Source organism: Corvus kubaryi, unplaced genomic scaffold (assembly GCF_017639235.1).
Source record: "Corvus kubaryi isolate FWS band 111438036 unplaced genomic scaffold, C.kubaryi_AGA036_p1.0 37397, whole genome shotgun sequence".
NCBI lineage: Eukaryota > Metazoa > Chordata > Aves > Passeriformes > Corvidae > Corvus > Corvus kubaryi.
Window position 1 is genome coordinate 15,864,477 of NW_024581136.1, and position 26,087 is coordinate 15,890,563.

The following is a 26,087-nucleotide window of genomic DNA, read 5'->3' on the forward strand; positions in this document are numbered from 1 at the left end:
TTAGCGCAAAACATGGTATTAGCCACTACAGGATTTAAGACTTGGCTTAGCAAATATAACAAAAGAAAAATATTTTTAGAACAGCCCTGTTAGGTTATTTTTGATGTATTTCTCATCTGCTCAAGAACACCTCTTCTATAGCTTCAGGTATGGGAGTTCTGCTGCTTCTGAACTGGTACTGATCAAAAAATCTGCCATGCATTACCTTTAACATGAAAAAGGAACTTTGCATTCCAGAAGCCAAAAATAAGCTCATCTCACCTTCCCATACAGAAACAACTTTCAGAATTTAGCAGAAAAACCTATTTTCTTTGACACTCACTGCTACAGAAAAGTGATTCTACTCTGATACAAACGTGTTATATAGACTGTCAAAGCAGTGCAAAGATTCCACATTGAAAAAAAGAATAAAATCAAACCCAGTCAGTAGGTATTTTGCAACAATTTGTATTCTTAGAACAGGTAATGAAAAATAAAAAAAATAAACAAATGACCATCTTTCAAAGTGCAAAGTCAAATTTTCCATCCTAAAGGTTTAAGTTACCATAGAGAGAAAAAACACCAGCTAGGGTTCACTTTTGTGCCAAAAATTAAATGGGGATTTCTTAAAGCCCCAAATATTAAAAAACATCCTATCAACCTTGCTTTTCAAGTGTTATTTGGCAGTCAACTGGATCTAGGACAGCTGCTCTATTGTCTATATTTCAATTCAATTTGAATTATCTGTGTTTTCCAATTCATTTACATTAAAGATAATAATATATTTAGCAATAGAACACTATTAAAGCAAAACCTGTTATGATTAGCACAAATCTGCACTGTTAAAAAATAATGAATTTTGTATATGCACATGAACACCTCCCAAGTGTCATGATAAAACCGAACATTCAAAAAGAAAATCAGGGTTTGTAAATAAGATTCCACATAAAAGAAATCACGTAATGACTTAAGAGTGGCACCTGAGAGCATTTAGACATAAAACCTGCCAAGGTACATACCTGTAAATCTGTTGAATATTTTCAGCTTTGATTTCCTTGAGAATTTCATGGTAGATATGAGGATTATTTGGTTCTTGAGGTGTTGGGGGAGAAGGGCATTTCTTGCGTGCATAATATCCTATCACAATTCCAAAAATAAATAAAATCAAAGCAGTGCAAAATACTTTCAGTATCCGAAAAAAGCTGCAGCGGTTGCTCTTTGGTGCCTGTCTCGTGTAGTGGGAGATGTAGTCAGGGTCTTCCTGAAGCCTCTGGAATCTTCCCTTTGGAGAAGAGGAAGGCTGGATGGGCTCCAGGTCAAGGTCAGGGCTCTGTGAGTTCCCCAGGTGACGCTGGGCTGCGTCCAGTCGGAAATGGTCAAAGCCAGGCTCCTCCAGCTCTTTTTCCATGTCCCATTCCAGTTCCAATGCTGTGGCTTGGAGCTCATCATTGTCAAGGTATGGAGAGTGCCCCTGTGCTCTCTGGTCTGCGTTCACTTTGTGATAGGCCATCTTTTTATCTATTAAAACAAAATTTAAAACCTAAATGTTTGTTTCTATATGCACACATACATAATTTATTTAATCTTTGTAAACCTGGAAGAATAAAACAGACAACAAAACCCAAAAACTGGTTTCTCACTATTTCACTCTCCCCATTTCCATTGCCCTGTCTTTTTTTGTAGGATCAGCAGTCCCACGAACATCATCACAGGAGAAAGAAAATATTTATAGGAATATATTGTAAGAATATGAATAAAGGGAATTTGAAAGTGCCAATGGCAAACCACTGAAATTATCCAATTATTTTGTCAGTCCTTGAGATAGTATTAAAAAAATTGAGTGAAGACTCAGAGTTTCCAAAACAATTATTTGTTACCTGAAAGTAATTTTAAAGCTTAACAACTGTGTGCAACAATTTCATTTCACACACCATACAAAATAATGCTGCTAAAGTAAAGTTGAAAAGCTGGAAATAATATGAATTGCCTGATCTGATTCTAAACACAAGGAAATGATAAATTAAAAAAGAAACTTCAGGGTGACACTGTACTTACATATCAATAAAAGGCTTCCATTTAGAAGGAGCATTCTATTATTTATAGGTATTTTAAATGCATAGTTCCTGAATGACTGATGAATTTACTTAGAAATTGTCCCAGTTGTTTTGCTCCACTTATTTTTCCCATTTTAATGAATCAAAAGCACTGCCAGGTAAGTATTTGTAACAAAATCATTCTTTTAATAGCAAGGCGTAACTGTGGCACTTCTCAATATTTCTATGGAAGCAGAAGCCCTCTAAAGGGAACTCTGACCTCCAGTACAAACACTCAAAGTCAATTTTCAACAAATCATTTTTTGACAGGCTGCAACAACAGGGTGCCTTTTCCCCCATACTCTGACAATAGCCATTTCAACACATAAGCATCTGTAATTTAGGGCTTTTCAAACATCAGACTCACTTCTCAATTAGAATAAAATGAAGATAAAGATATGAAACCTCTCTTAGTCATGAACACTAGACTGACACCTACAACTCTACATTATCACTCCATTTTTATGTTTGAAGGCATTTTCACTCTCCAAGACTCACCTCCAAGTAACATTACCACATAACAGAGGAACCCAGTGTAATGGCAAAGTGGAATTCAGCTTTTTGAAGCTCTCTGAAGAGAGCAAACCGCTTGCAAGCGCCAATATAATGAAACAGTCCCCTGAAAGGCTATCTGCCTCTATACAATACCAATTTACAGATCCCATTTTCCCCCTACAGCCATATAAATATCCCTCACCTATAACTGTCAGACAGCCTGGGAACAGTCAAGGGAGCCCACACGTTCCAAGTCACCATTCCAGTCACTTTGCAAATCAATTCTCCACCTGCAGCCCAAACTCTTCCAATTTGCAGTGGGAGAAACAGAGTAAGCTGAACTAAAGCCTCTTAAATTAGTGTGAAAGGCTGCACTGTTTATTTAAATCATGATTGCACATTTAGTCTTTAAATTCCAGGGGAGTCAACAAATGGTTGCAAAGTCAAACAGCTGCAAAGCTGCTGTGGCTGCCCCTTTGTGGGCTTTGTTAGCCCAGCCCTCAGGCTTGTGAAGGATCCCCTGAACTTCAGCACCCCAGTCCCCACAGCTGTGCATCACCCCGAGACCTCCCAAGGGAGCACTCTGCCTCTCCATCCAGGCTGTTCAGGAAGAGATTTCATAATGCCAGCCCCAGAACTGATGTCTGCTGCAGAGCTTCCCGCCAAGCACCAACTGGACATCAAACCATGTACTGATATTCTTTGGAAAATTGAGATAACTGGTTTTCAAGCTATTCATCTGCCCTTTCACTCTGTCTCCTCTTCTGTTAGTGGAAAGATCAATTTGTAAACCATCAGGGACAGAGATCACTGCTAGGTAATATCAACTGCCCAACAACCTCATCTTTCCAACTCTACTTCATATTGCTTTTTACTAGAAATTCAAGACTGGTGTTTTGTCCTTTAAAGCAAAGCAAATCATCACTGCATTTCATAAACATAACTTTGGCTCTAGAATTCCTGAAGTCATTTAACAAACTGTTTTAGCCAAGTAAGTGAACCCTTGGCAGATTACTGCAGTACTAGTCATAAACCAGAATTAAGGCAGTTTTTCAGATGCAATTTCATGGAAAATATTAATCTTGCTGAGCTTATAAACGTTGACCATTGCCTATCTGTGGTAGTTAGGTTTTCTCCATATTTATGTCATTTAAAAAAATGTGTGTTATTGTTCAATGGAGTGTATTAATAAAGGCTACTTAAATCTACATATAAATGCATAATAAAAATTCCTATGAAATTTCTTGGAACGGTTATTAATGCTGATGAGTAGTAACCCCATTCCACAGCTTAGCATCTCAGCAATTCAATTTTCACTCAAAGCACCAAAACCAGTTACCTCACTTCAGGAAAAAAAAAAAAAAAAAGGCAACAAAACAACAAACAAGCAAGCAGCTAAATGAACTAAAATAAAAAAATCAATATTCAATTCAGTTTTATATTTGAGACCAGTCTTTGGAGTATGGGATCTTATTAGCAATGCATGTCCTTTACTTAAAGAATGAAAAGAATGCAAGAGTAGCTGCAGTTGTTAACTTCTCTTTTTCCACTAATCTAAACTCATTGTTTCAGTCTAAGGACAGCACAACTTACCTTGAAGTATCTGAGGTCAGGGCCTGCACACTGCATTTAACCATTCCAAAAAGTAGTTTTAGAAAGGGGTCTCCTGGTTCTCAAGGCACAGATCATTTGTGCCATGCAATCTGTATCACCTGTTCTATTTAGTATTTGGTGTTTAGCTGGTCAAGGAAGTAGGCATGACTTAAAGATTATGCATTAAATGTAGTTTTGGCTTGGAACTGGAAGGAGAAAGAAAGCACTGCATATTCACAATAATACTGAATTGGGGGTGAAAAAAAGACAACAGAAATACAGAAAAAAATTGAAGCCAAGAAAAAACACCACAGTACTCTAGTTCAGTCTTCTCTATAACACAGACCATAAAATGAACATATTTTCAAAAGACATTTTTGAAAACTTCAGGAGATAGAAAATTCTCCCCATCTGCCAGCAAGCTGTTTCAACATTTAATTGTTGTTAAATACATGTTTTATTATAAAGATAAAAGAGCAACTGCAAAATGCCAGAAATCTGAATATGCACCAAGTGAGCTTTAAAGCCACTCTGTAGGGACAGCAAAGGAGATCATAAACTCTGGAATACTGGGCAGAGCCAAGCTGATGACCAATAAAGCTGATGTACATTTCTATACTTCCACTGATTTGTGGGTAGAATGTTTATAGAGAGGTATCAAACCAAAGCTAAATACCCTTTCAATTAACTGTACACAAGAAATCAGGAGAGTCAGCTTTATCAGGTCATTATTGCCTTAACAGCTGCCATTCCAAAACTCTCTGCCTGTGCTTTGACCTTAAAAGTAACACATTTACATCCTGCCTGATAGGAACATCTTGTTATGGAAACACTAGAAACTTCTTTTTTTGACAACTTTCCCTGTTTCAATCCCTGATCAATGAAGCTTTTGAAAACTATAGAATATGGTCTTCACAAAAGGTCCTGCCACCCTCTCCAGTATCTTCAAAACAGAAAGGTGAGTTTACATGAACATTTTATGAAACCAACAACCAAAAAGCAATATGAATATACTACTGTAAATTCTTTGTGACTGGTGCTGCAGTTGTTAAATGCAGCTCATAAATAGCTGAGACAATTAGCAGGCTCATGCACAGCAGGAAGTGTGGCAAGTGTTAATGGGCTGCCCACAGCAAGCCCTTCTTGGGCCACTTAGTGCTCAGTCCTGAAAAGGCAAAATTCACCCAGAAATTGTCCTAAAGGTATTGTGGCCTTCTTGTATAATCATAAACCCAGAAATCCAGGGCTGTTCGCTCATCTCTTTTTGAAGGGGTCTTTAATTTTTATTTTCTTCACAGTATCTTCCATACAGAGTGCTTTTCCTTTAAATACTCGTGATCTTTTTATGCCTAGGAAAACCCCAAAAGCAGATGTAATGTCACCTGTTTAAAGGGCCAATAGCCGTGCTTATCATGGAACTCAATACCCACTGCACTTGCAGGGCTTTAAAGTATGTATGACAACAAATTAGTACTTGTTAAACGAGATGATGCCAAGTTTCAGGCCTGGACAAATTTCTTCAGAGTTACAAATCCCTGGCAAAACTTGTTTGCAGAAGAGATTATGATGCCCTTGTCAACAGCAACATTACACTACCCTGTAATTCAAAAAATATAATGTGATATTTCCATCACGGCTGCCTTAATTTTGTGCAGTAATGATTTGTCCCTTCTCTCACATTTGGGATATGGGCTTGGCAACCAGTTCAGCTACAGCAGGACGTTTAAGTGCCTTGTCACTCCACAGAGCCACCAGATAAAAACAAATGACAGAACTCACCAGTTGTTCACATTTCACTGAAGATGAATGCAACCTGAAAGAGTGATTAGTAGCAGAAGACACAACAGAGAGATCAGACTGGTCTGTAAAGCACAGCTAAACTGAGTCTAAAGTTGTCTCTTCATCTGTAAGTCCTTCTTGGCCCAGATGAATGATATAGAGTATTTAACTTCAGAAATTTCTCATTGATTTTATTATATCATCAACAGCCATGAGGACCAGGATACCATTAATACCAACACAGAGGATGACCACACGACAAGAACAGGGTCTGTGGTGCACCTTGATTGGTAAGACTTGTGCACGATGATGTCCAGCTGGAAGAAGAGTTAATTTGCCTAGGATCAAATGCATCAGCCACCTGAGCTATAATATGCTAGGCCATCCAGATGTGCATAGGTACATGGATGTATTTGCCTGCTGCCTTTTCAGAACTTCTGAATTCCTGGGGCTTGCAGAAAGATTGCAGGAAAGTCCTTCTTCCCCAGCAGACAAGTATCAGGTAGCAAAAAGGCAGCCTTAGCTGGTCTGTAACATGCTGGGCATGTATTACTAACACAGCTCTTTCCCATTCTCAGACACGTTTAGAGTGCAAATACCTATTTGCCTGAAACAAAACACAGAAATATTTACTGACCTAACAGCATCTGTGATATATGCAGAGTCTACCTGGGAGGTTTATTAAAACTGCAGTGTAATCAGATCAGTATAAATGGCTCTGCTATGGAGCCTGTGCACTTCTAGTGGGACTTGCTGTGCTGCTGCCTTTGTTCTGCTTCCAGGACAGCTCTTCCCTCCCATTAGGGTGGGCACAGCTCAGTTTTCTCACTGTTTACTCCTTCTGCTCATTTGTGAACATCAAGACAACGATGCCAAACAAGAAGAGAGAAGGCACACGCACACACACACACACACCCGTTTCTTAGTTCGTGAATTAATCACTCATTTTTTCCACTGGAATTAACGCTCAGATCCTGCTGTTCTCCTTGAGAAGGGCACTGGATGGGATTGCAGTCTGTATAAAAGCAAATAAGCAGATGGAGAATTCAGGACTTCCGAGGCTAGCCGGGATGTGTTGTGTACGTGCATGTACACACTGTGCTCAAACTGTGTGTAAGGTGAAGAAATTCCATCCCACATCTCTGTTCATTTGCACCAGGCCCCAGCCCCACTACCTAAATCCTCCTGCCCCAACCACCTCCCCACCATTTACCTTCCCGAAACTCTGCCCGAGCTCCTGTCCATCCCACCCAAAGCTGTTCTTCCAAAACGTCAGTCTTTCCATTTTCCCACTTTTCCTCATACCAACTGTCTGTGCACTAACCTAATATCCAGTTTGCCTGCACAGGTTTTTCCAACTTCAAGATTTCATCAATAATATATTTTGCATTACATTCCCCCAGACATTATAATTGCCTCTGAAAGAAATAAAACACAAAGTTTTACCAGGACAAAAACTATTACTGGGGCATTTGCATTTAAGCCTATAGTTGAATTTGATGTGAAGTAAAATCATTGTAAATGGTGTTTAACTTGAAAATGCTGACAGCAATAACTCTACTAACAGGCCATAGCAGTGCTTAAGAAAGTTAATTTTATATGACTCATTTCTGCTTTGGAAATTTTTACGTTGCCAGTCTTTGGCTTAGGCACATTTCACTTTGATATTTTTCAAACTCTTTTTTCTCTTTAATTACAGTCAATCCTATTTAAATTATTATAAAAAAATTAAGTAATTTTAACTTTGAAAATATAAAAACAGTACACTTGCAAGGTACTACACTGTAATAAAGTGTGCTAGTGGGAATCTGCTATACTTCAAAAGATGCCAACCAACACTGCAAAATACTGTGTGACTTCAACCCTTATCTTGGAAAGAACAAAAAAACCACCAATCAGGAAAAAAAAAAACAAACCCCACAAAAAACCCAACACCACAACCAACCACAACTAACAACAAAAACAAAAGAAAACCAAAACTAAAAGGTCTCTTTTATGGATGAGCTACAAACAAGAAAAACAGGAATCTGGCCTCATCACAGGCATCAACTCCATTCCTGTTCTTTAACCATCCTTGACAAAGCCTTGCAATGAAGATTTTAACATATTCTGTTTGGGGGGAAAAAAACCAGCCAAACCAAACTAACCAAAAAGAAGAAACCACAACCCACAAACAAACTGATAACTCTGGAGCACTTGGGATACAATTTTATCTATAATTATTCCAACCTCCTTGCCCTAGCAGGGTCATCACAGAGCACAGGGCATGGGATTGCATCCAGACGGTTCTGGGGTATCTCCAGTGAGGGAGCCTCCACAACTCTTTCTGGGCAATCTGTTCCAAGCACTCCACTTTTCAGAGTTTAGGAACAATTTCTCAAACTTAGCTGGTTACAGAAGACAAACCTTCCTATTAGCAATATTTCACATGGAAACCAGAGATACACGGGAAATATGAAGCCCTAATGTCTCACGTCAAGAGTGATTTTTTGGATAAAACCAGACTTTAAATGATGTATTCAAAATACTGATACACACACAAAAAAAGGTTCCTGCTGTCACCATCCTGTGTTATTCTTACTTGCTGTAGAAAAATAGGTCAGTAGTTACAAAAAAAAAATTAAATCCTTACTTCAAGAGTACATTTTCTAGATTTTTTTTTCTGATTTCTTGCTCAGTAGGGTTTTACTCAGTTTTATCAAGTTCAACAATGACAGAGAGCCCTTAAAATAATACATTATGGAGCTGAAGATGGAAACATTTACAATTTATCTTTATTGGAATTTTACTTTATTTTGATAGATGACAGCTTTAATGATTCTGTGCATGGTTTATGGCAGAAAAGAGTAAGGCAGTAACATAATTTTCTGCTCTTTTCAACGATGTGTATCCAAAGAATTCAGAAAACAAGCAAGTGTACTTCATAATCACGCCAAATTTATTTTCTGGGTGAACTCTCAAATGTTAAAGCTCAAGTACACAGAGTGATGTTGCCGTGACAACTGCTACTGCAACCCAAGATGAGCCCATGTTTATGAAAGCACATTTCTGTCCCTGTACACCTGCCGAGGCACGCGGATGCTCCAGACTCCTGTCAGGAGGCAATCGAGCTGTTCACGCGTTATCAGCCCCGAGACCGCTCCTGGCAAGGCGAGGGGACATTTACTGGAGCCATTAGGCTGTAACAACCCTGCATATGATCTATACAAGGGCAGAATCTTAGCATTGTTGAGATTGGAAAAGACCTTTAAGGTCACTGAGTCCAGCCATTAACCCAGTACTGCCAAGGCCACCACTACACCATGTCCCCAAGTGCCACATCTACACAGCTTTTTATATACCTCCAGGAGTGGTGACTCCACCACTGCCCTGGGCAGCTGTGCCAGGGCTATCAGTGAAGAAAATCTTCCTTATATCCAATCTAAACCTTCTCTGGTGCAGCTTAAAGCCATTTCTTCCTGTCTCACCACTTCTTACCTGAGAGAAGAGACCAACACCACCTGGCTAAACCTCCATTCAGGGAGTTGTAGAGAAGATAAGGTCTTCCCTGAGCCTCCTTTTCTCTAAACACCACCACCTCCCTCAGCTGTTCTTCCTAAGCCTTGTTTACTCCTGCTTCTAGTGCCTAAATGAGAAATCCTTCATTTGCCCCAAGATGTAATATTAGAAGATCGAGTGATGCTATAGCTCTAGGCGGAGTGGAGCAGTAATATGCTTGGTGTCCTTTGACCTTTTTTTCCCAAATCTCCACTGAAATAAGCTGTCAAGTTTGAGAAATGTCAGAGTTTGGTCATTTGAGTCTGCCTGGAGGTGTAATTTTGCATGGTGTACAATTCCTGAGAATTTATCAGAACATGTTTTTCACACATAGTCAACATGGTGTGACATTCAGCATCCTGAATCCGCCAATGTCTACACGCTGAAATGAGTCTATGATTTCTCTTAAAAAGAAAATCCAAAATGTGTTAGTTCAGGTCAACAAAGGAATCCTCAGTAGATTCCTGAGGATAAAAATTAAAGGAAGCACCCCATCCTTCTGCTGTTTCCTCTGCATACCTACCTGCTGGCAGTTCTGCCATGGGTTTAAGATCTGTAATGAAGTATATCTACATTAGAGCTTCACACATCAGTAATGCATGTGCTTTGAGTAGCTCTCCAGAAGAATTTTACACTTTCACTTAAGCCCTTCTGGAACTAAGTCACAAAAGCAGCCAGATCTGATGCTGCTTTCAGCCAAGTCCTACCCAACTGTGACCACATCCTTGGGTAAAGAGGCACAGCTGCTTAGCCTACAGTTTAATCTTCAGCCTCTCTTTGATGGTGACCCAACCACTATTTAGGGAAATCTCTCAGACTTTCTAAGGTGTTTGGAGATGAGGACATTGCAAGAAATAAATGGGAGAAGTCCCTTATCTTAAAGACTACCTCAATTCTCAGTCTCAGCCTGATCTGGTCATTTTTGACACACACATGGTAACAGTCAAATTTTCATACATACAGAATTTATCACAGACTGCCAGTAGACTGAACTTATTAATGCTGTTAGTCTGTACACATTTCTCAAGGAATAATTTTATAAACAGCAACCATAACATGTCCTGACCACTTAGAGAAGAGCATGATACACACCTTACAATCTAAAATAAACGGATCAGCTACTGTAGAGGAAAAACTTCTCACAAACCTTCCTTTAGACTTGGCCAGGGTTGTGCACAGCTGTTACAGCTTAAATTGTTTATGCTGTAGAACTTTTTGATTTAGAAACATTAGCAGTTAAAGATAAGCAAAGTGTGCATTACAACAAGAACAAAGAGGACATACTCAAGAAACATATAGCTTAGTACACTGAGCTAAAGGAGGCTATAAACCATGTAACTGATGCCTAGAGATATTGCAGCAATTGCCTTCTAAAGTGGGAACAGGGCACCAACAGAAGGGCTGATGGTTTCTGCTAATTCAGCTCTATGCCATGAGCAAAATGTGGGCTGATGGTCCTGTAAGATGTTGGATACTCTTGTTCAGGTACACACCCTAGACAAGACAGCCCCTCATGTTTGGGAACTTTCAACAGAGCAACAGCAATCAGAAAATGACAATCTGCTGACACCAAAAAATGTTAAATAACAAATGCCACAGTGCAGACCAGTCACTGAGCATACTTTGCATACTAGCATAATATGTACTATTGCTTCCTCTCCAACTTTAAAAAGCAACATTAATACAAAATACTCCAAGGAACAGCGCTGGGAGAAGACTAAACCTTCTTTCCCTGCTTTCAAACTATAAACCAGAACATGTCCATATTCACGTCACAGTAGAACATATTATAGCCTCTTAAAAAGTTGGGATGACACATCAATTACAATACTGGAATTAATTCTGGAAAGTTCACTGAAAAGTTGACAATACACAGAATCATGAAAATGTTGGCTGGCAGGGACCTCACTGGGTCACCTGCTCCAACCTCCCTCCCACACGAAGCAGGATTGCTGCCAAGAACAGATCAAGTCACCTCATCCTTAAGCTGAGCTCATCAAGCATTCAATCAGAGCTAAAGGGTTCAATATAAACACAAATGTATGCCATTGCACTCCTTTTTTTTTTTTCCTCTGCTGCCAATACATCTGTTTCTTAGTAAAAATAACCTCAGTATGCAAAAATAAAAATTCTCAGACCTGTAATATAACCGGTCGTTAAAATTCATACGGAGATTTTCGCTTAAAAAGAAAAATACAATACAGAAAAGAGACAGAATTGGAAAAAGAAATGAAAGTCTTAACCCACAGACATAGCAGCCATGGCATGAAAAATTCATTTCCATTAATGAGACATGGTAGTCCCCAGGCCAGCGCCCTTTGTACGTGAACCATGTTAATCAGATTGTATGAGCATTTGCTGGAAACTCCTGGGACAGCAAGCAACTATAACTATAGAGCAAGCACAGCAGATTAGCAGCTTGCTAAAAACTGCTTGACTTGTAACCCTTGAAGCACAGGAATGATGCAGGTTTCCCAAATCACTGATAAATGAAGCATTTCATTTATCTTATTCGTTGCAGCCTTTGCTGCAATTTCCACATCACCAAAATGTGGACAAAACCTCCCGCTCAGGGACACGTTTATGTAAGAAAGCACAGAATCAACACACAAATAGGGTTTGTGTCAGCCCAGCCTTGGTCACACACACTTCTGGCACAATACCTTGCTATTTCTATCCTACATCTCCAAAAAACCCTTCAGTAACTGCAGCTGGGTTGGAGCGGGATGGAAACACAAGAATTCCCACCAGGACTCCCTGCAGGAGCTCTGCAGGTTTGGATGAGGAGTACAGGTGGATTTATGGCAAAACCTAACAAGACAGCAGAACCTGGTCTTAAGCAGACTGCTCCTTCTGAAGATGTCCTGTTCTAGGAACCCTTCAGCCTGAAGGAGGAAAACCATCTGGATTTAGGCTTTCCTTCCTTCCTCTGTCAGTTAATACATTTAATTGCTTCCTAGCTTGGGCTTCATCTGCTGCATCTTCCCAGTGACACAAACAAATGGAAACCTGAGCTACTTCAGACAACTTCATTTTAAAAACATTTGAGCGTTTCATAGAAATTTCAGAGTTATAAAGCTTTTTATTGATTTTATTCCCAGCCTAATTTTAATCTCAGTCACCAGCCCTCACTGTCTGTGCAGAGCTAGGAGCCACTAAGAAACCAGTGTTCTCAAAAAGTCACCCTCCAATTGAAAGGAATCAATAAAGTAATTTCCAAAGAACATAACCTGACAATATTCATGAAAATATTATCCATAACTGAGTCTGAAAAGGACTCCCAAGAAACTTTAGTGACTCTGAATAATACAATCAAACTATCCAATTCTGTAAAATACTGTATGAGTATTTTCAACATTATACAGATATTTTTGACCAAAATACGAATTACAGTCCAACTGCCTGCCTCTTTTTTCTACCTACAATACTTAGATTCCTTGAAGGAAGAAGATTTCATAAAATAAACAAATGTAGAACCAACCATAATTCATATGCTGCTTCTGTCTCTCTCACAGCCCCTGAGAAATTGTCTAGATCACTGTAGTGACTCTCAGTATGGCCCTGGTCTCTCCTGCCTTTCTTTTCTTTTGAAATATAAATTTAAAAAAATAAATAAATATAGAAATAGGGATACAGATCCTAAACGCCACAAGGATTTTTATTTTCTTTGACTTCAAGAGATGAACAACTAATTTGTCACAGTTTCCCCAGAAACGTCATTCAAAACTGAACATGCTCTGCTTTATCTTACATTTTAATTATTTCTCTTAGAAATAAACATTTCCTCACTAAAAATGTGCATTTTTATTAAATTTAGGGGTTTGGTGGGAATATTTCCCTCACAAAACAACTTAATCAGCTTTATTTATACATGACCTAATTCCAAGCTCAGGGAAAAAAAAAAAGAGAAGTCAGACGATGCCCATGAGGATCAGGCCATGCAAAGCAAAAAAGTAGCAGCACTTCCTTCATCTCTACTACTTTTTTACAGGGAAATGTCTTCCATTGAGCTTCATAGTACAATGTTTTTCATGATTTACACCAAGGAATGAGGCAAATCAATCCCTAGTGAAAAGTCACCCAAGCTCATGAAAAATTTAGAGTGACTAAATTTATAATTAAAATGAATCAAGAATCAACATTAGGAAACAGTTTGTACATTAACTGAAATTCAAGAGTGAAAATCTGAATGCTCTTCTTTTTTTTTTTTGACAGCAAACACACAGAATTCCCTGTATTTTAGATACAGGACATACCTGTAATTTCTTTATGTATTAAGGGTCTTTAGAAACACAGTGAACTAAGCATGTCTCATAGCTTGTATAATTTATTTACGAACAGGGGCATTATTAAAAATAAATGATCTTCAATAGTACTTAAAAGTAAAGCTGCTTTGAGACCAAATGTTAGGCAAATGGCATGAAAATGTAAAACTTGGGAAGTCACAAAGCACTGCTCTATCACAAAATATTTATATTGCCAAAATACAGCCTGAAACAACCAGGGTTCTTTTAACACAAGCAAAATCATTACAATTGCATAACATGTCATGGGCTATCAGTATGTTAGTTATTTATTCAATTTTTCAGTCTCTTTTAAAAAGTATCAAGCCATGACTCTGTGTCACTCAGATACAAAGGCTGTAGCTGCCCTGCCAGACATTACAAAGGGCTTGGTCTGAATTTGGGTAAAAGTAGTGAGTTCCATTACCCATTTTCATACTTTGTTCACAGAATTCCCAAATGTAACCATTACAGGGGCACGCCCAAATGGAATGTAAAGACAGTAACCCTATGATGACCATTGTGCCTCATCTGTGTGTAACATGTAAAGGCTCCATAAACCTCTTTTTGGACCTGTAATCCATTTCCATTTTCCCCTCACTTTTAGATTCTGGAAATAATCAAGCCTTCAGTTAAACCAATTAAATATTGTGTGCTGTTACAAAACCATACTACATTTTTACCTTCCTCTGTGAAACTTAGTCCAAAATAATTGCACAGAATACAATTATCTACCACAGTCACCATCTGGGACATGAAAGCAATCATTTTAATTATTGCCATTCTAACTTGGGACCCACAAAGACCACTTTTTGGGCTACATATGGAGTTTATTTTTCTGGATTAATGTCAAAACAGGTGGATGTAACATATAAAAAGGCAGTTGGCTAAATGCCCATAAACTTTTCTACCTAGTGCAGACAACTACAAAGAACTGGAGAACTGAATTTTATATCCAAGCTGGTTGTTAAGCTGCTGGGTGATTTCAAAAACAAAATCAGCACTGTTCTAAAGCACTTTTATGTATCATTGAAGTAGCTACCATTGACATAAAGAGATGACTTTTTCATTGGAGATGCAGATTATCAAAAACTAGTAATGCTACTGACTGTACTGGGAATTTTGTTTATGGGACAAGTAGAATAGTTTACTCTGAGCACTTTTATTTGAGTAGATACCTATGAGTATGCACCTCTAGCATAAGCCATCCAAGTTAAAATGGATTTATCCAGCAGAGCAATCTCGCAGAAAAGAGCAAAGGAGGACTGCAATCTAATTAAATTAATGAGAACCAGAAAAATAAATATATTTGGAATTAAATGTAGAGAGCGTATTAGCTTAAGTGGTTTTGAATACAGCACTGAAAAAAGCTACTTAAATGCCTTTGAATGTAGTTTGACTCTGGTTTACCAAGGTCAAAATGACTTCAAAATGAGTAAGAAATTAAAAAACTTACATAACACAGTAGTAAGCAAAATCTTCTTAGAGACCTGTCACAATTTAGACTTCACACAGCTGAATAAAACCTGAATGGACTCTCATTTAATGAGCCCATTAGACCTGACTCTCAAACTGGAAGTCTTAAGATTATTAATGGATGCAACAGTCGATGGAATTCCCAGTGTTTGAAAGGATCATCACTTCTTCATCCTGACACAGTGAGCTCCTCCTGTGGGCTGCAGAGACTCCTTCACTCTCACCAGTTTTAAAGGAAATTAGTTTGGTCAATTCCCCCAAACTGTACTCTGAATAGAGCAGAACTAAGTCAGCAGTAGCTTTCCATCACACAACACACCTTCAATTACCAGCGAATTATGATGGCTGTTCTCTGGTTTGCTTCACTGTTTGTTTAAACTCGTAAGTTGATGATCATCAAGACATCTCACTATTTACTTTCATTATTTTAATAAATGATAAACACCAATTCTGGACTGAGATGAGATCAAAGACAGTTTGTTGGCCAGAAGCTCTGCACTTTGTAAGCAATGAGCAGCACAACCCATCCAATTAGCAGGGCTCCAGCTTCCTGGTAGAGTTGGACAGTACTGGAGCAACACCCCAATAAAGTGTAATTCACCATCCGACCTGGATCCAATGGATGTTTCCAAAGACATATATAACCACTATTAACACACTCAGCCTACTGAGGCTGGGGAGAATGCTCTTCTACTACTTGATTAGAGCCAGATCTTGCTGTCCTTCTCCCATGCACGTTTCACATCTGCAGATTTCTTCTCTAAATTAAAATTATACATTGCTTTTTGCTGGACAACACGCTGCAACCCTAACCCTCTGAACATTCTAATTGTTTCGAATGAAATACCATTAAGGGTTGAAAACAAACACATACCTGAAGCATTTAAGCACTGAGATCTAAATCCCACTTTTTGGCAGGCCTGTTAATGAGCATCCAGATCTAGTTCTTTGTTTTTAACATTTACCTGCAGCATACAGCAGAGTGGAAGGATTGAGTTAAATTTTTTAAAAGATAATGATACAAGTATTTGAGCTAAATGAAAAAAGAAAAAAAAAAAAAATCACACATGACCTTACCAGGAATATTCTAATTATAATGTTTATCCACAGCAATGATCTGCAGTAGGTCTTCATCCCATAAGAAATATTTTACTATTGAAAATATAAACATCTTTGCCATGTTTTGAAACTAAATAATTAGATTTAGAGAAAATATGCTTAATTATACCCAGAACAATCAAGACTGACTGCTTGGAGGGTATGAGTCCCTCAGTCCATCTGCTGAGTAGGTTCACTGCTTTTCTGGCACTTCCTTGAAGTCATGAAGTGAAGACACACACAGAGGTTAAAAACGTTTCAAAATCATGTAAGCAGATGGTGATACAGCAGGTAATAATTTAATTACACAACTCCTAGAACACGTTTCCCAAAAAAAACCAAAAAAAACTCCAAATCCAAACAGAAGGAGGGAGGAAATTAACAATGTCCAGTCTGATCTTTTAATTGCAGTGCAATAGCTTTTGTTGAATTAGCACTGATTTTCCACCCATCTATTCTGCAGCTGGAAACAGTAAGTTTCCAGAACAAGAAGTTCTATACCATGTTTTACTCCTAACACAACATTTATGATGTAAAGAACAAAAATTAGCATGATAAAGTACAAGTTGTCCTTGTAGACAAGAAAATAACAGCAACACTGAAAAAGAAAACTTGTCTTTAGCTTTGCAGGTACAAAGAGGTCAGAAAGATATACACACATCTGCTCTTGCTTCTACACAGAACTCTGATGCTTCTGAAGTGTGAAAGCAATACAGAAATGCTGGTCTTATTAATTCTTCATTTTATGCAGAAGCACAGAGTCTCCATGGACATGGAGCAGCACAATCCAGACAAGATACCAGAGGTAACCCAGGAACTGAGCAAATTTAATGAAAATGAGAGAAGAGCATTAAAGAAGAAAAAAAACAACCAAAGAAAAACAACCAAAAAAACCCAAAAAAAGAACAAAAACTAAACACCAACCCAATATTGTGTTGGTCTACTAAACACCTGTGAAGGCTGAAAGAGGGGAAAAAAGGCTCTCCTGAATGATGTTTTGGCAACTTCACGTTTTAGACAGGGAACTGCTGCCTACAAAGAGGTTGGGGATGAGGAGACAAACACTGAAGCACATAAGGTTTGATTGGCATTTTAAGTCAGTGGTGCTGAGTCATCCTAACCTAAGGAATGTGAAATTACATCAGAGATGCATCACCCTTTGCATTATGTGCATAAATCAAGGCATAAAAGTGTAAGGAAGCAAGTGCAAACTAACTGGAATAATCAGCAAACTCTCACTGTGAGACTCAGCACGTTCCAGCCCCTGTTGGCATTATAGGATGTCTTCTAGTGAGACATTAAGGTATGCGCAGAAAAAAGGAGGGTTGGGTGTAAGGTAGAATTAATGGTTGTGAAATTACCCCAAAATAATACAAATTTATACACAATATTTTAATTTTGCCATAGAGAAGTATATTCTGTCCTTATGGAAAGGTCAAATGGCTTTAAGAGTCACAATATCTGAATCACAAAGTGTAAGTAGTAATTTATATATATATATACATATAGAGATGTATAAAAGAAACATCACTAAAATCACTAATTGAATCTTTTAGGTTATTTTCATCCTGTCTACAATGGCATAATTGGCTGCCTAATTAGAAGTAAAAAACCTAGGCTTATAATTTAGGCAGCTCATAATGCAAACTTTCATTGTATTGTTTTTTTATTAGTTCAATTTCTCAGCAAACTCCATACGGAAATGGATTAAGGAAGTTGAGTTCTGGATTTTATGAAACTATAAAATAATATATGAAATATTATTTAGCATTAGATTTTGTAAACAAATAAGATAAGCTCTCTCCAAATTGCACATCTAGTCAGTTCCAAATTGGGATCGACTTCTCTCTTAGAATGCACAGCAGAAGAAAAGACAGCACAGCTTCCTGGAGTGTCACCTTGTCTTTGTAACAGACTTATTTTTTCCTAGTTTTTATTGAGTAGGTAAATGGCATAAAAGAAGAGAGGTGAAGCATTTACAACTGTTTCCTATAATTTCATTTTTTGCTTCTCACAATTTATTCCTCAATAAATTAACAAATCAAAACAGAAACACCACAAAAGGTCACTTGGATGTAGAAATATCAAAATCCCCAGCATCATTCCAGCTAGGTTTATAATGTATAGCTTGAAATGCTAGATAAACTCAGAAGAATATATTAAAATAAACCTCATAATGAAAACAATATATAAATACCATATAATTCTGTGCTGTGCTTGCCACTTGAAAAGGAAGTTCAAATCAAATTTTAATAAATATGACATACGAGTTCAGAGTGTAGACATATGAGTTCAGAGTGTAATGGTGCATTTACCACATAAGACAATTACTTTTTTTTTTTTTTAATTGAATGCTGTTTAATGAAGCTTTACCATACTTTTCAGACTACCAACACCAGAGTGTTTTGGAAAAAGAGTCTGAAGTCAGGGTCTAATTAAAATCCTCTGCATGTCCTACAGCACCTATGATGATGTTTGGGGTTTTTGTTGCTTTTGGGGTTTTTTTAGGAATGGCTGGTGTTTTGTACACAAATTACCCACTTTATTAAGTATACACAAGTATATGTGCACACAACTGTGTATGTGCCTGCATTTTCTATAGCTATATACAGAATAAATGGAAGTTATTATCTGGTATTTTCTTAGAAAACTACACAACCATTGAACTACTTCCATGGCAATACCTTATTAGAAAATAAAAGTGGCAGTAAGAACTATCAGGTTTAAATATTTAGTGGCAAATATTAGGCTTCTGACTATTAAAATGACTCCAAACAGCCCTCGAGCTCTTGAAGCTGGACGTGTGAGGAATGGACTGAGGGAAGCTCTTGCTAGAAGGGAAGCCAGCTGAGAAACAACCTGCTCTGTCCTCCAGGAAAAACAAACCAACCTGAAGTGTAAGAGCCTTACCTAAAGATGTCCATGTTCATACGAATATAAAGACAGACACAGCAGACACAGGTATCCAGTAGGACACGGCCATCCCAACAGCAGCTGGAACAGGACTGGCAGCAGCAGCTCAGCGGCTGCCTCAAGGCCCCCTTCCCCCGTACTGGACACCAAATGGTGTCCAAACTTTTCTGAGTTTGCCCCAGAAAAGGAACACAAAGTAAAACAAGAGCCAGCTGATCTGTTTTGTCCACCATCAACAGTGACAGGTCTGGTGCAAATGAAAGTGCTGTTAAAGTTTTCTGATGAATATTATCACCCAAAAGTTATGTCATGACAGTGAATAGTAAGTAGCCATGAGAAAGCCCAGAGAGAAGAGGAAAAGATGAAAATACTTAAATACTTAACAAGCTCCTTAAAAAAAGATGGTGTGTTTTTGTTTTTTTTTTTTTAAGCTCCCTTGAATGCTAAAGACTCTACAAAGAATAACAGCCAGACATGCCTGATGTAACTCACCCAGACAGGGCAGGCCAGGGAAGAGCCAGGCTCAGCATCAACCACCACCAGCAGCCACCAGCCCCAACTCTAATTGTCTTTTAAATGGTGCCAAGTTGATTGATGTGTCCCTTCTGATTTACTACATACTTTTCTTTTGCTTCAGCGAAGAGAAGTTAAACACGCAGAAGAGAATAATGTGTCAACCAGGAGATTAGTTTTACAGCCTGTATGTTGAAGTGAATAAATTGTACTTTCATTAACTGAAGTAGGCCGTACGCCGGAAAAGTCATTGGATTCGCTTCACTGGTGAACTGGAGCAACAATATCTGATTAGAAAGCCTCAGCAGTTCAAAAACCTTTAAAGGCAGGTCCAGTGGTTATACAATTAATTTTTAATGATATTGTTCCATCTGGGAGATTCACTTGAAGTGCCAAATGGGTTTCCTGAGCTGAAGTATTAGCTTTAACAAACCTGACACATCTACAAATCTGTCTAGTATCTGCTTAAAATACTATTAAAAAGTTTATGGGACGAAGCTCTCTCTATTTGTGCTTTCTTCTTCTCCAACAGTTTTCAAGGTCCTGTAACACATTCATAGTAGGAAACATTAGCAGCAATAAGCGGTTTTGGGTTGGTTTTTCTTTTTTTCTTTTTTGGACAATTTGGAAGGCCTAAAGTTTAATAATAGTAACAGTCATATAAAAATGTTAGGAAAAATTGGGTTTTATTCCAACTGGATTATATGATCACCCTTCCTTTTGGAAAAAGTATACCAAAAAATCAAGGTTTCTGATTCCAGAAATAGAAATATATCATTCTCAAAAAACATATCAAAAGTAATTCCCATAAAACTGACTTTTTTATAACCTTTTACAGTTTTAAAACTGAACAGGGCTTAGAAACTAAATTTCTTTCTCTCAGAATTCTTGCTAAGTATTGCCATTAACAGGACTTATTCCATTCCAAGTAACACAAGACTCAAACAGCTGCTGTTTAATACAGAATCCAACTTCCAAATTTTCAGCACAAACAAAATAAAACAGTATTTCCTTCTTTTTCTCAGAAATATTAATATATGTTACATTTGTTATATCAGCACAGATTTATCTTCAGCTGCCCAAGTACAGTAACAATGCTGAGATTTCACATGGAAGTTCACGTATAATTCAGACTGGTATTTAAGTGTATACTTAGACACACTTTAAGTATTTAAAACTTATGACTTCTGTACAATTAGAACAAACAAATTGCTGTAACACTGCTAACATGGATGTGATTTTTTGAAGAGGCAGCCTCTCTTCTAAAAATGCTTTTGTCTCCAGGGAAATCAATATTTCTTCAATAAAAAAAAAATACGCACATGAAGCTATTGAGCTGTATTTTGCTCATGTATTTCTGGTCATGTGACAATAGTGGGGTTTAAAAAATAATCAAGCAGACCTCCAGTTCCTATTGCGAGTAGCAGGATCTCTTTCCATGACCACAGGCTTCATGACATGAAAGCAAAAGGAGTAATTGCTGGAAACCAGCACTGTAGGATAGAAAGCTTTCAGCTAAAGCTTTCAGTAGTTAAAAAACCAAACCAAACAAACAAATCACCAAACTTCCTTTCTAAAACTGGGACATACTTATGGAAGGAGGGAAGTCTGTTTCCTTGACCCAAAGTGCATGACTCACATTTCATGGAGCAGCTCCAAGAGAGATGGGAAAGAGACCAAGCTGAACCTCTGATTCAACGAGTGCTTATAAGGATGATCAGACTGAGAAGAAAAATTCTGAAACTGGGGGACCTCCTCAAAAAATATATATTGAGAACTTAATGCAAAAAAGCACTAGCATGTAGTATTGCCATTATTCAAATCAAATTGTTATTATCTAACCTAGTCCCCTATTCTCCCTTTTAAATAATAATTGCTCCAGCACTGTGGCATTCTGCTTCTGCAACAGACAACCTTGCACAAAGCTCACAGGGCATTTTTTTATCCACTTTCTTCCCTACAGAAGCCATCAGAAAGCAGTTGATACCCATTCTTGTATCAGTTTCTTTCCTTTATAAAATATGTAAATGCTTACCAAACTTACATTTTAGAACAGATGTACATTTTACAGTCAGCAAACAGAAGTTTTTCACGGATAAAATGGCACCTATACCATTTATGAAAAACCATCTAATACAGCCGAAAGGAAAGAACACGAATAACTGGATTTTGTGTTACTTCTACTTCATCAAAAAACATTAAGAATTAAAAGTAGAGATTCAGGGTACCAGAGAAAGAATAAAAGACTAAAAGATGATTCTAAAGGTCACATTATCTTAACCAAGTGCCACTTTCTGACAGTGTGACACTGATATAGAAATAATATACTCTATTTACCAGCAACTGCTTTATGAGATCTGTGCCCTCTGCACTCTAAACAAAGAAATTAGCGATTTTCCTCAAAGGTCACCCTGTGAATGTGGTATTTCTCTGCTGCTGCGGTGAGCAGCTCCAGTACTCAAATCCTGTGTTCAGTTTTGGGCCACTCACTCTAAGAAATTGAGGGGCTGGAGCATGTCCAGTGAAGGGGGCTGAGCTGGGGAAGGGGCTGGAGCACCAGGAGGGGTAAGGGAGCTGGGGGGGGGGCTCAGCCTGGAGAAAAGGAGGCTCAGGGGAGACCTTCTCACTCTCTGCAACCACCTGAAAGGAGGTTAAAGCCAAGTGGGGGTCGGTTTCTTCTCCCAGGTCACAAACAACAGGACAAGAGGAAACAGCCTGAAGCTGTGCCAGGGGATTCAGATGGGATATGGGAAAAAACTTCTTCATGGAAAGGGCTGTTAAGCACTGGAACAGGCAGCCCAGGGAAGTGGTGCAGTGCCACTGGTGGAGGGATTTAAAAGACACATAGCTGTGGCACTTAGGGACACGGATTTGGGTTGGCCTTGGCAGCGCTGGGTTAATGGTTGGACTTGATAATATTAAAAATGTCTTTTCCAGCCTAAACAATTCTATTAAAATGAGACATTTGCCAATAGGTATCTAAGAAACAGCTGATCTGGGCCCTGAAGCGAGCCTTAAAAATGTCACCAAAACTGAAACAACCTCTCCCCAGATGCACTTTTTTTGTGCCACAGGACAAATTCCTGCTCTCTTGCAAGGCAGGAGGCTACAGCATTTCAGTTACAGATCCCAAATCTTTTATTCTTTCCAGAACACAGCTATTTGAAGGAACGTTATCTCCTTTTAGCAGGCACAAAAAGCAACAACCTCCACTTTCCACGTGCTCCTGATGTGCGTTAAAAAATACGGACACAGCGGTAGAAATGAAACATCAGCTCCATCCCTGCCCGGCGCTGAATGTGAAATCCTGTACATCAGCCTAAAGATAGGCTTGTTACATAAGATACACCCAATGCTAGTTCATGGGAACTGTTCCATAACAACAGACCATGACAGCCCATTACTTAATGTGCCACTGAGCTGATGCGACTCAGACAGTAACACGCAGGGAAATTTAACGCTTCCCAGCACACACTCTTCTTTCTACAAGAGTCCCTTTTCAAATCCTCACGGCAAAGTCTGCCAGCAAGAAGTGGACCTATCTTTAAAGGTTATTAAAAGGGTAAGAATCAAGAAAATAATAAAGATCGGCTTTGCAAAGCTCGGTAATAAAAAAAATATGTAATAATGCGCTGACATTTCTATATAAGACGTGAAACTAAAACAGAGATGAAAAGATGAATAGAGAAGAACTCGGAGAACTAAATGCATGTTTTGTGAATAAGATATGTCTCCAGCAGTCATTCACTCTTCTGACCTTATCAAGCTTTTCAGCTTATCCAGGTCTGTTAGAGCTGTTTAACACCAAAAGAACCAACCCATTGGAGAACTGTGAAAGCAAAGCATCTCACAGGAACTTGATTACCCATTTGCCAGGAAACACTATTGCTGTAAAAACAGTGTACTAAAATGACACTCCCTTGAATATCTCCTCTCGCTAAATTTTTGAGGATCTATGTTTTAATGAAGATTTTTGGGAGAAAGAATCTCACCAGTTATTTAAATATATTATTTTGGTGAAATGGTATTAACCACATCTGTATACAAAAACCTAACACTGACATAACATTGTGTTTGTGTAGCACAAACCAGAATTTTCTTGCTGTTCTGCTGCTCAGTCTTACACCAAGATTCTACCAGGCTATATTGATCCTTGCACTTGTAGACTATGAAAATTTGTGGAGGGGGAGAAAATAAAGAAATCTGTCACGGCAGGATTCACATGCAAGACCTTGTAAAGAGTAAACTGCACTATGCCAAATGTTGAATGGAGGAGCCCTAAAACTGATGGAGAAGTTGATCTCCCTCAGTCTGTCCTCTTCTCTCTTGACCTAACCACAAGTCCATCATCTCAGCAATTTCACAGAGCCTCCATTCCCAAGACAATTCAAATCCAAATCCATCTCTTAGAATGATGATGATGTTGCAGTGTGTAACCCCAATCTTCCTCCTGACTCACATTCCTTCACACTCACTCCTCTTCCATTCCCTTGTTGGAGAAATTTGTCTTTGTGCAGAATGCATGAAAATTTGTGGGGCAAAAGAGAAAAAAGGCAAAAGTAATTATTTTCTTCATCCTTGGAAGCTTCCTCTCCCTTGGAAGGATAGCTGCTCTTTAAGGGGCTGCACACATGTTTTGCATTGAGTTGCCACTGTATAAACTTGCAAACTGAAGCACCTAAATGCTACTTGAGGTATCAGCAAACACTGAGCTCTACACCTTTTGTTGAGCTACACAACTTCAAGAACCTGAAACTAAAGCCCTTTATCTCATAAGCCTCTGCTTCAATCTTTTTTTTTTTTTTTTTCCAAAAGCAAGCTGGTAATACTTACCTATCATTAAACTGAGAAGAACAAATAAGAACAAATTGATTAGCTGTTGTAAAGTACATTAATTTGAGATGATAATCAAATAGAATAGAGTAGGTAAAACCAAAAAGTATGTAGACCTCATTGATGTGATACTGATCATATATATATATTCTTCTTTATTAAGTAGTACTAATATTGTTTTTCACCAAATCAAAAGGGTATTATTTTTCCTGAAAAACGTTTATACCTTATTACTGCAATCACTTTTTTAATTTCATGCTTCCCTAACTTTATTACTGTTAATTTTACACACTTAATTCTATCTATTTTCTACCATTCACAAGGAAAATTGACAGAACTTCATAGGTTTCTGATAAATAAAAGTTGAATGGCTTTGTGAGAAAGGATATTTATGTGTACACTATGCTTCCTTCCACCACTGGAAGCCTTCTGACATCCTACAATAATAACCTCCGCAATTGCCATAAAAAATCCTGCAGCCCTAGAGCAGAGGCCAAGGCAGAACAAAAGCAGCAGTGACTCGAGAGGCCCTACTGGCTATGACCCAAGGAACAGCCCCACTCACTCCAACAAGGTTTTGGATCACATCTCTTGCTTAAATCTTCTGTCACTGCTGACTGAAATCCAAGCAAGAATTAGTATAATATAAGCAACAACATCTTGCATTTAATTATCTTTATTGAGAAAATTATTCTTCCCCTCCAATAACTGGTTTTTAAGTGAGCAAAGGACCAACTAGGAAATATTCGAATACTCCTGTGATTCTTCTGTCAGGTCATGGCTAAACAACAAATGTTGGACTTGTACTTTAGAACAAAAAAAAAAAAAGTCCATGTCAGCCAAACTTGTAGATGAAAGTCAAAGATGAATCTATTTACGTAGAATTCTCAATACCTTTTTTCCTTTACTGTTCCCTTAATATTTGCAAAGTGAGGGTACAGAAGAGCTGTAAATCAGGGCTCTTTCAATAGCCTAATGCAGATGGCTTTCTTCTATGGTTTATGCCTAATGGTGGGCTATACAATGAAAGCCTAATGTCTACAACTGAGAAGATATTTATATTCATAATGTAAAAGAACAGAGAACAAGTCTTTAGAATACTGTAGCTTTCAGTCATCTTGGCTTTAACTCCCAAACTAATGCTGGATTATTAGAAGAAAACTGCTGCACTTCCCTCTTTCATTCTGTATTAGCATGACAGTGGAAATAATTCACTAAGGAACTGGAAAGATGTTACTGCACTGCGAGTCCTTATGGGTGGATTGCGGTGTATAAATTAATCTTTTCAATATCTGCAACTTTATCTGATGGCATTTTCCAAGCTTCTCCACTGAAAACATTCCTCTAAAACAGCCAAACTCATTGTTCAATACTATCTAGCACTGTTCCACAGTTCTAATTATAAATTATACTCTCCAAAAGAGAGACAGATTAGAAGTATTTCAAACTAAATGGGTGCAATGAGATAACTTTCCAGTTCCAGTTCCATGATGAA

General features: G+C 38.1%; 1 protein-coding gene across 9 annotated transcripts in view; it reads right to left on the reverse strand.

The window, feature by feature from the left end:
- NAALADL2 (N-acetylated alpha-linked acidic dipeptidase like 2) overlaps positions 1 to 26,087 on the reverse strand; it is a 421,951-nt gene that overhangs the window by 229,774 nt on the left and 166,090 nt on the right. For all 9 annotated transcript variants that reach the window (XM_042041852.1, XM_042041853.1, XM_042041850.1 and 6 more), the window contains one exon: positions 999 to 1,497. In XM_042041852.1, coding sequence (XP_041897786.1) covers positions 999 to 1,489 — 491 coding nt within the window. In that variant the 5' untranslated portion in view covers positions 1,490 to 1,497. The remainder of the gene's footprint in view (positions 1 to 998; positions 1,498 to 26,087) is intronic.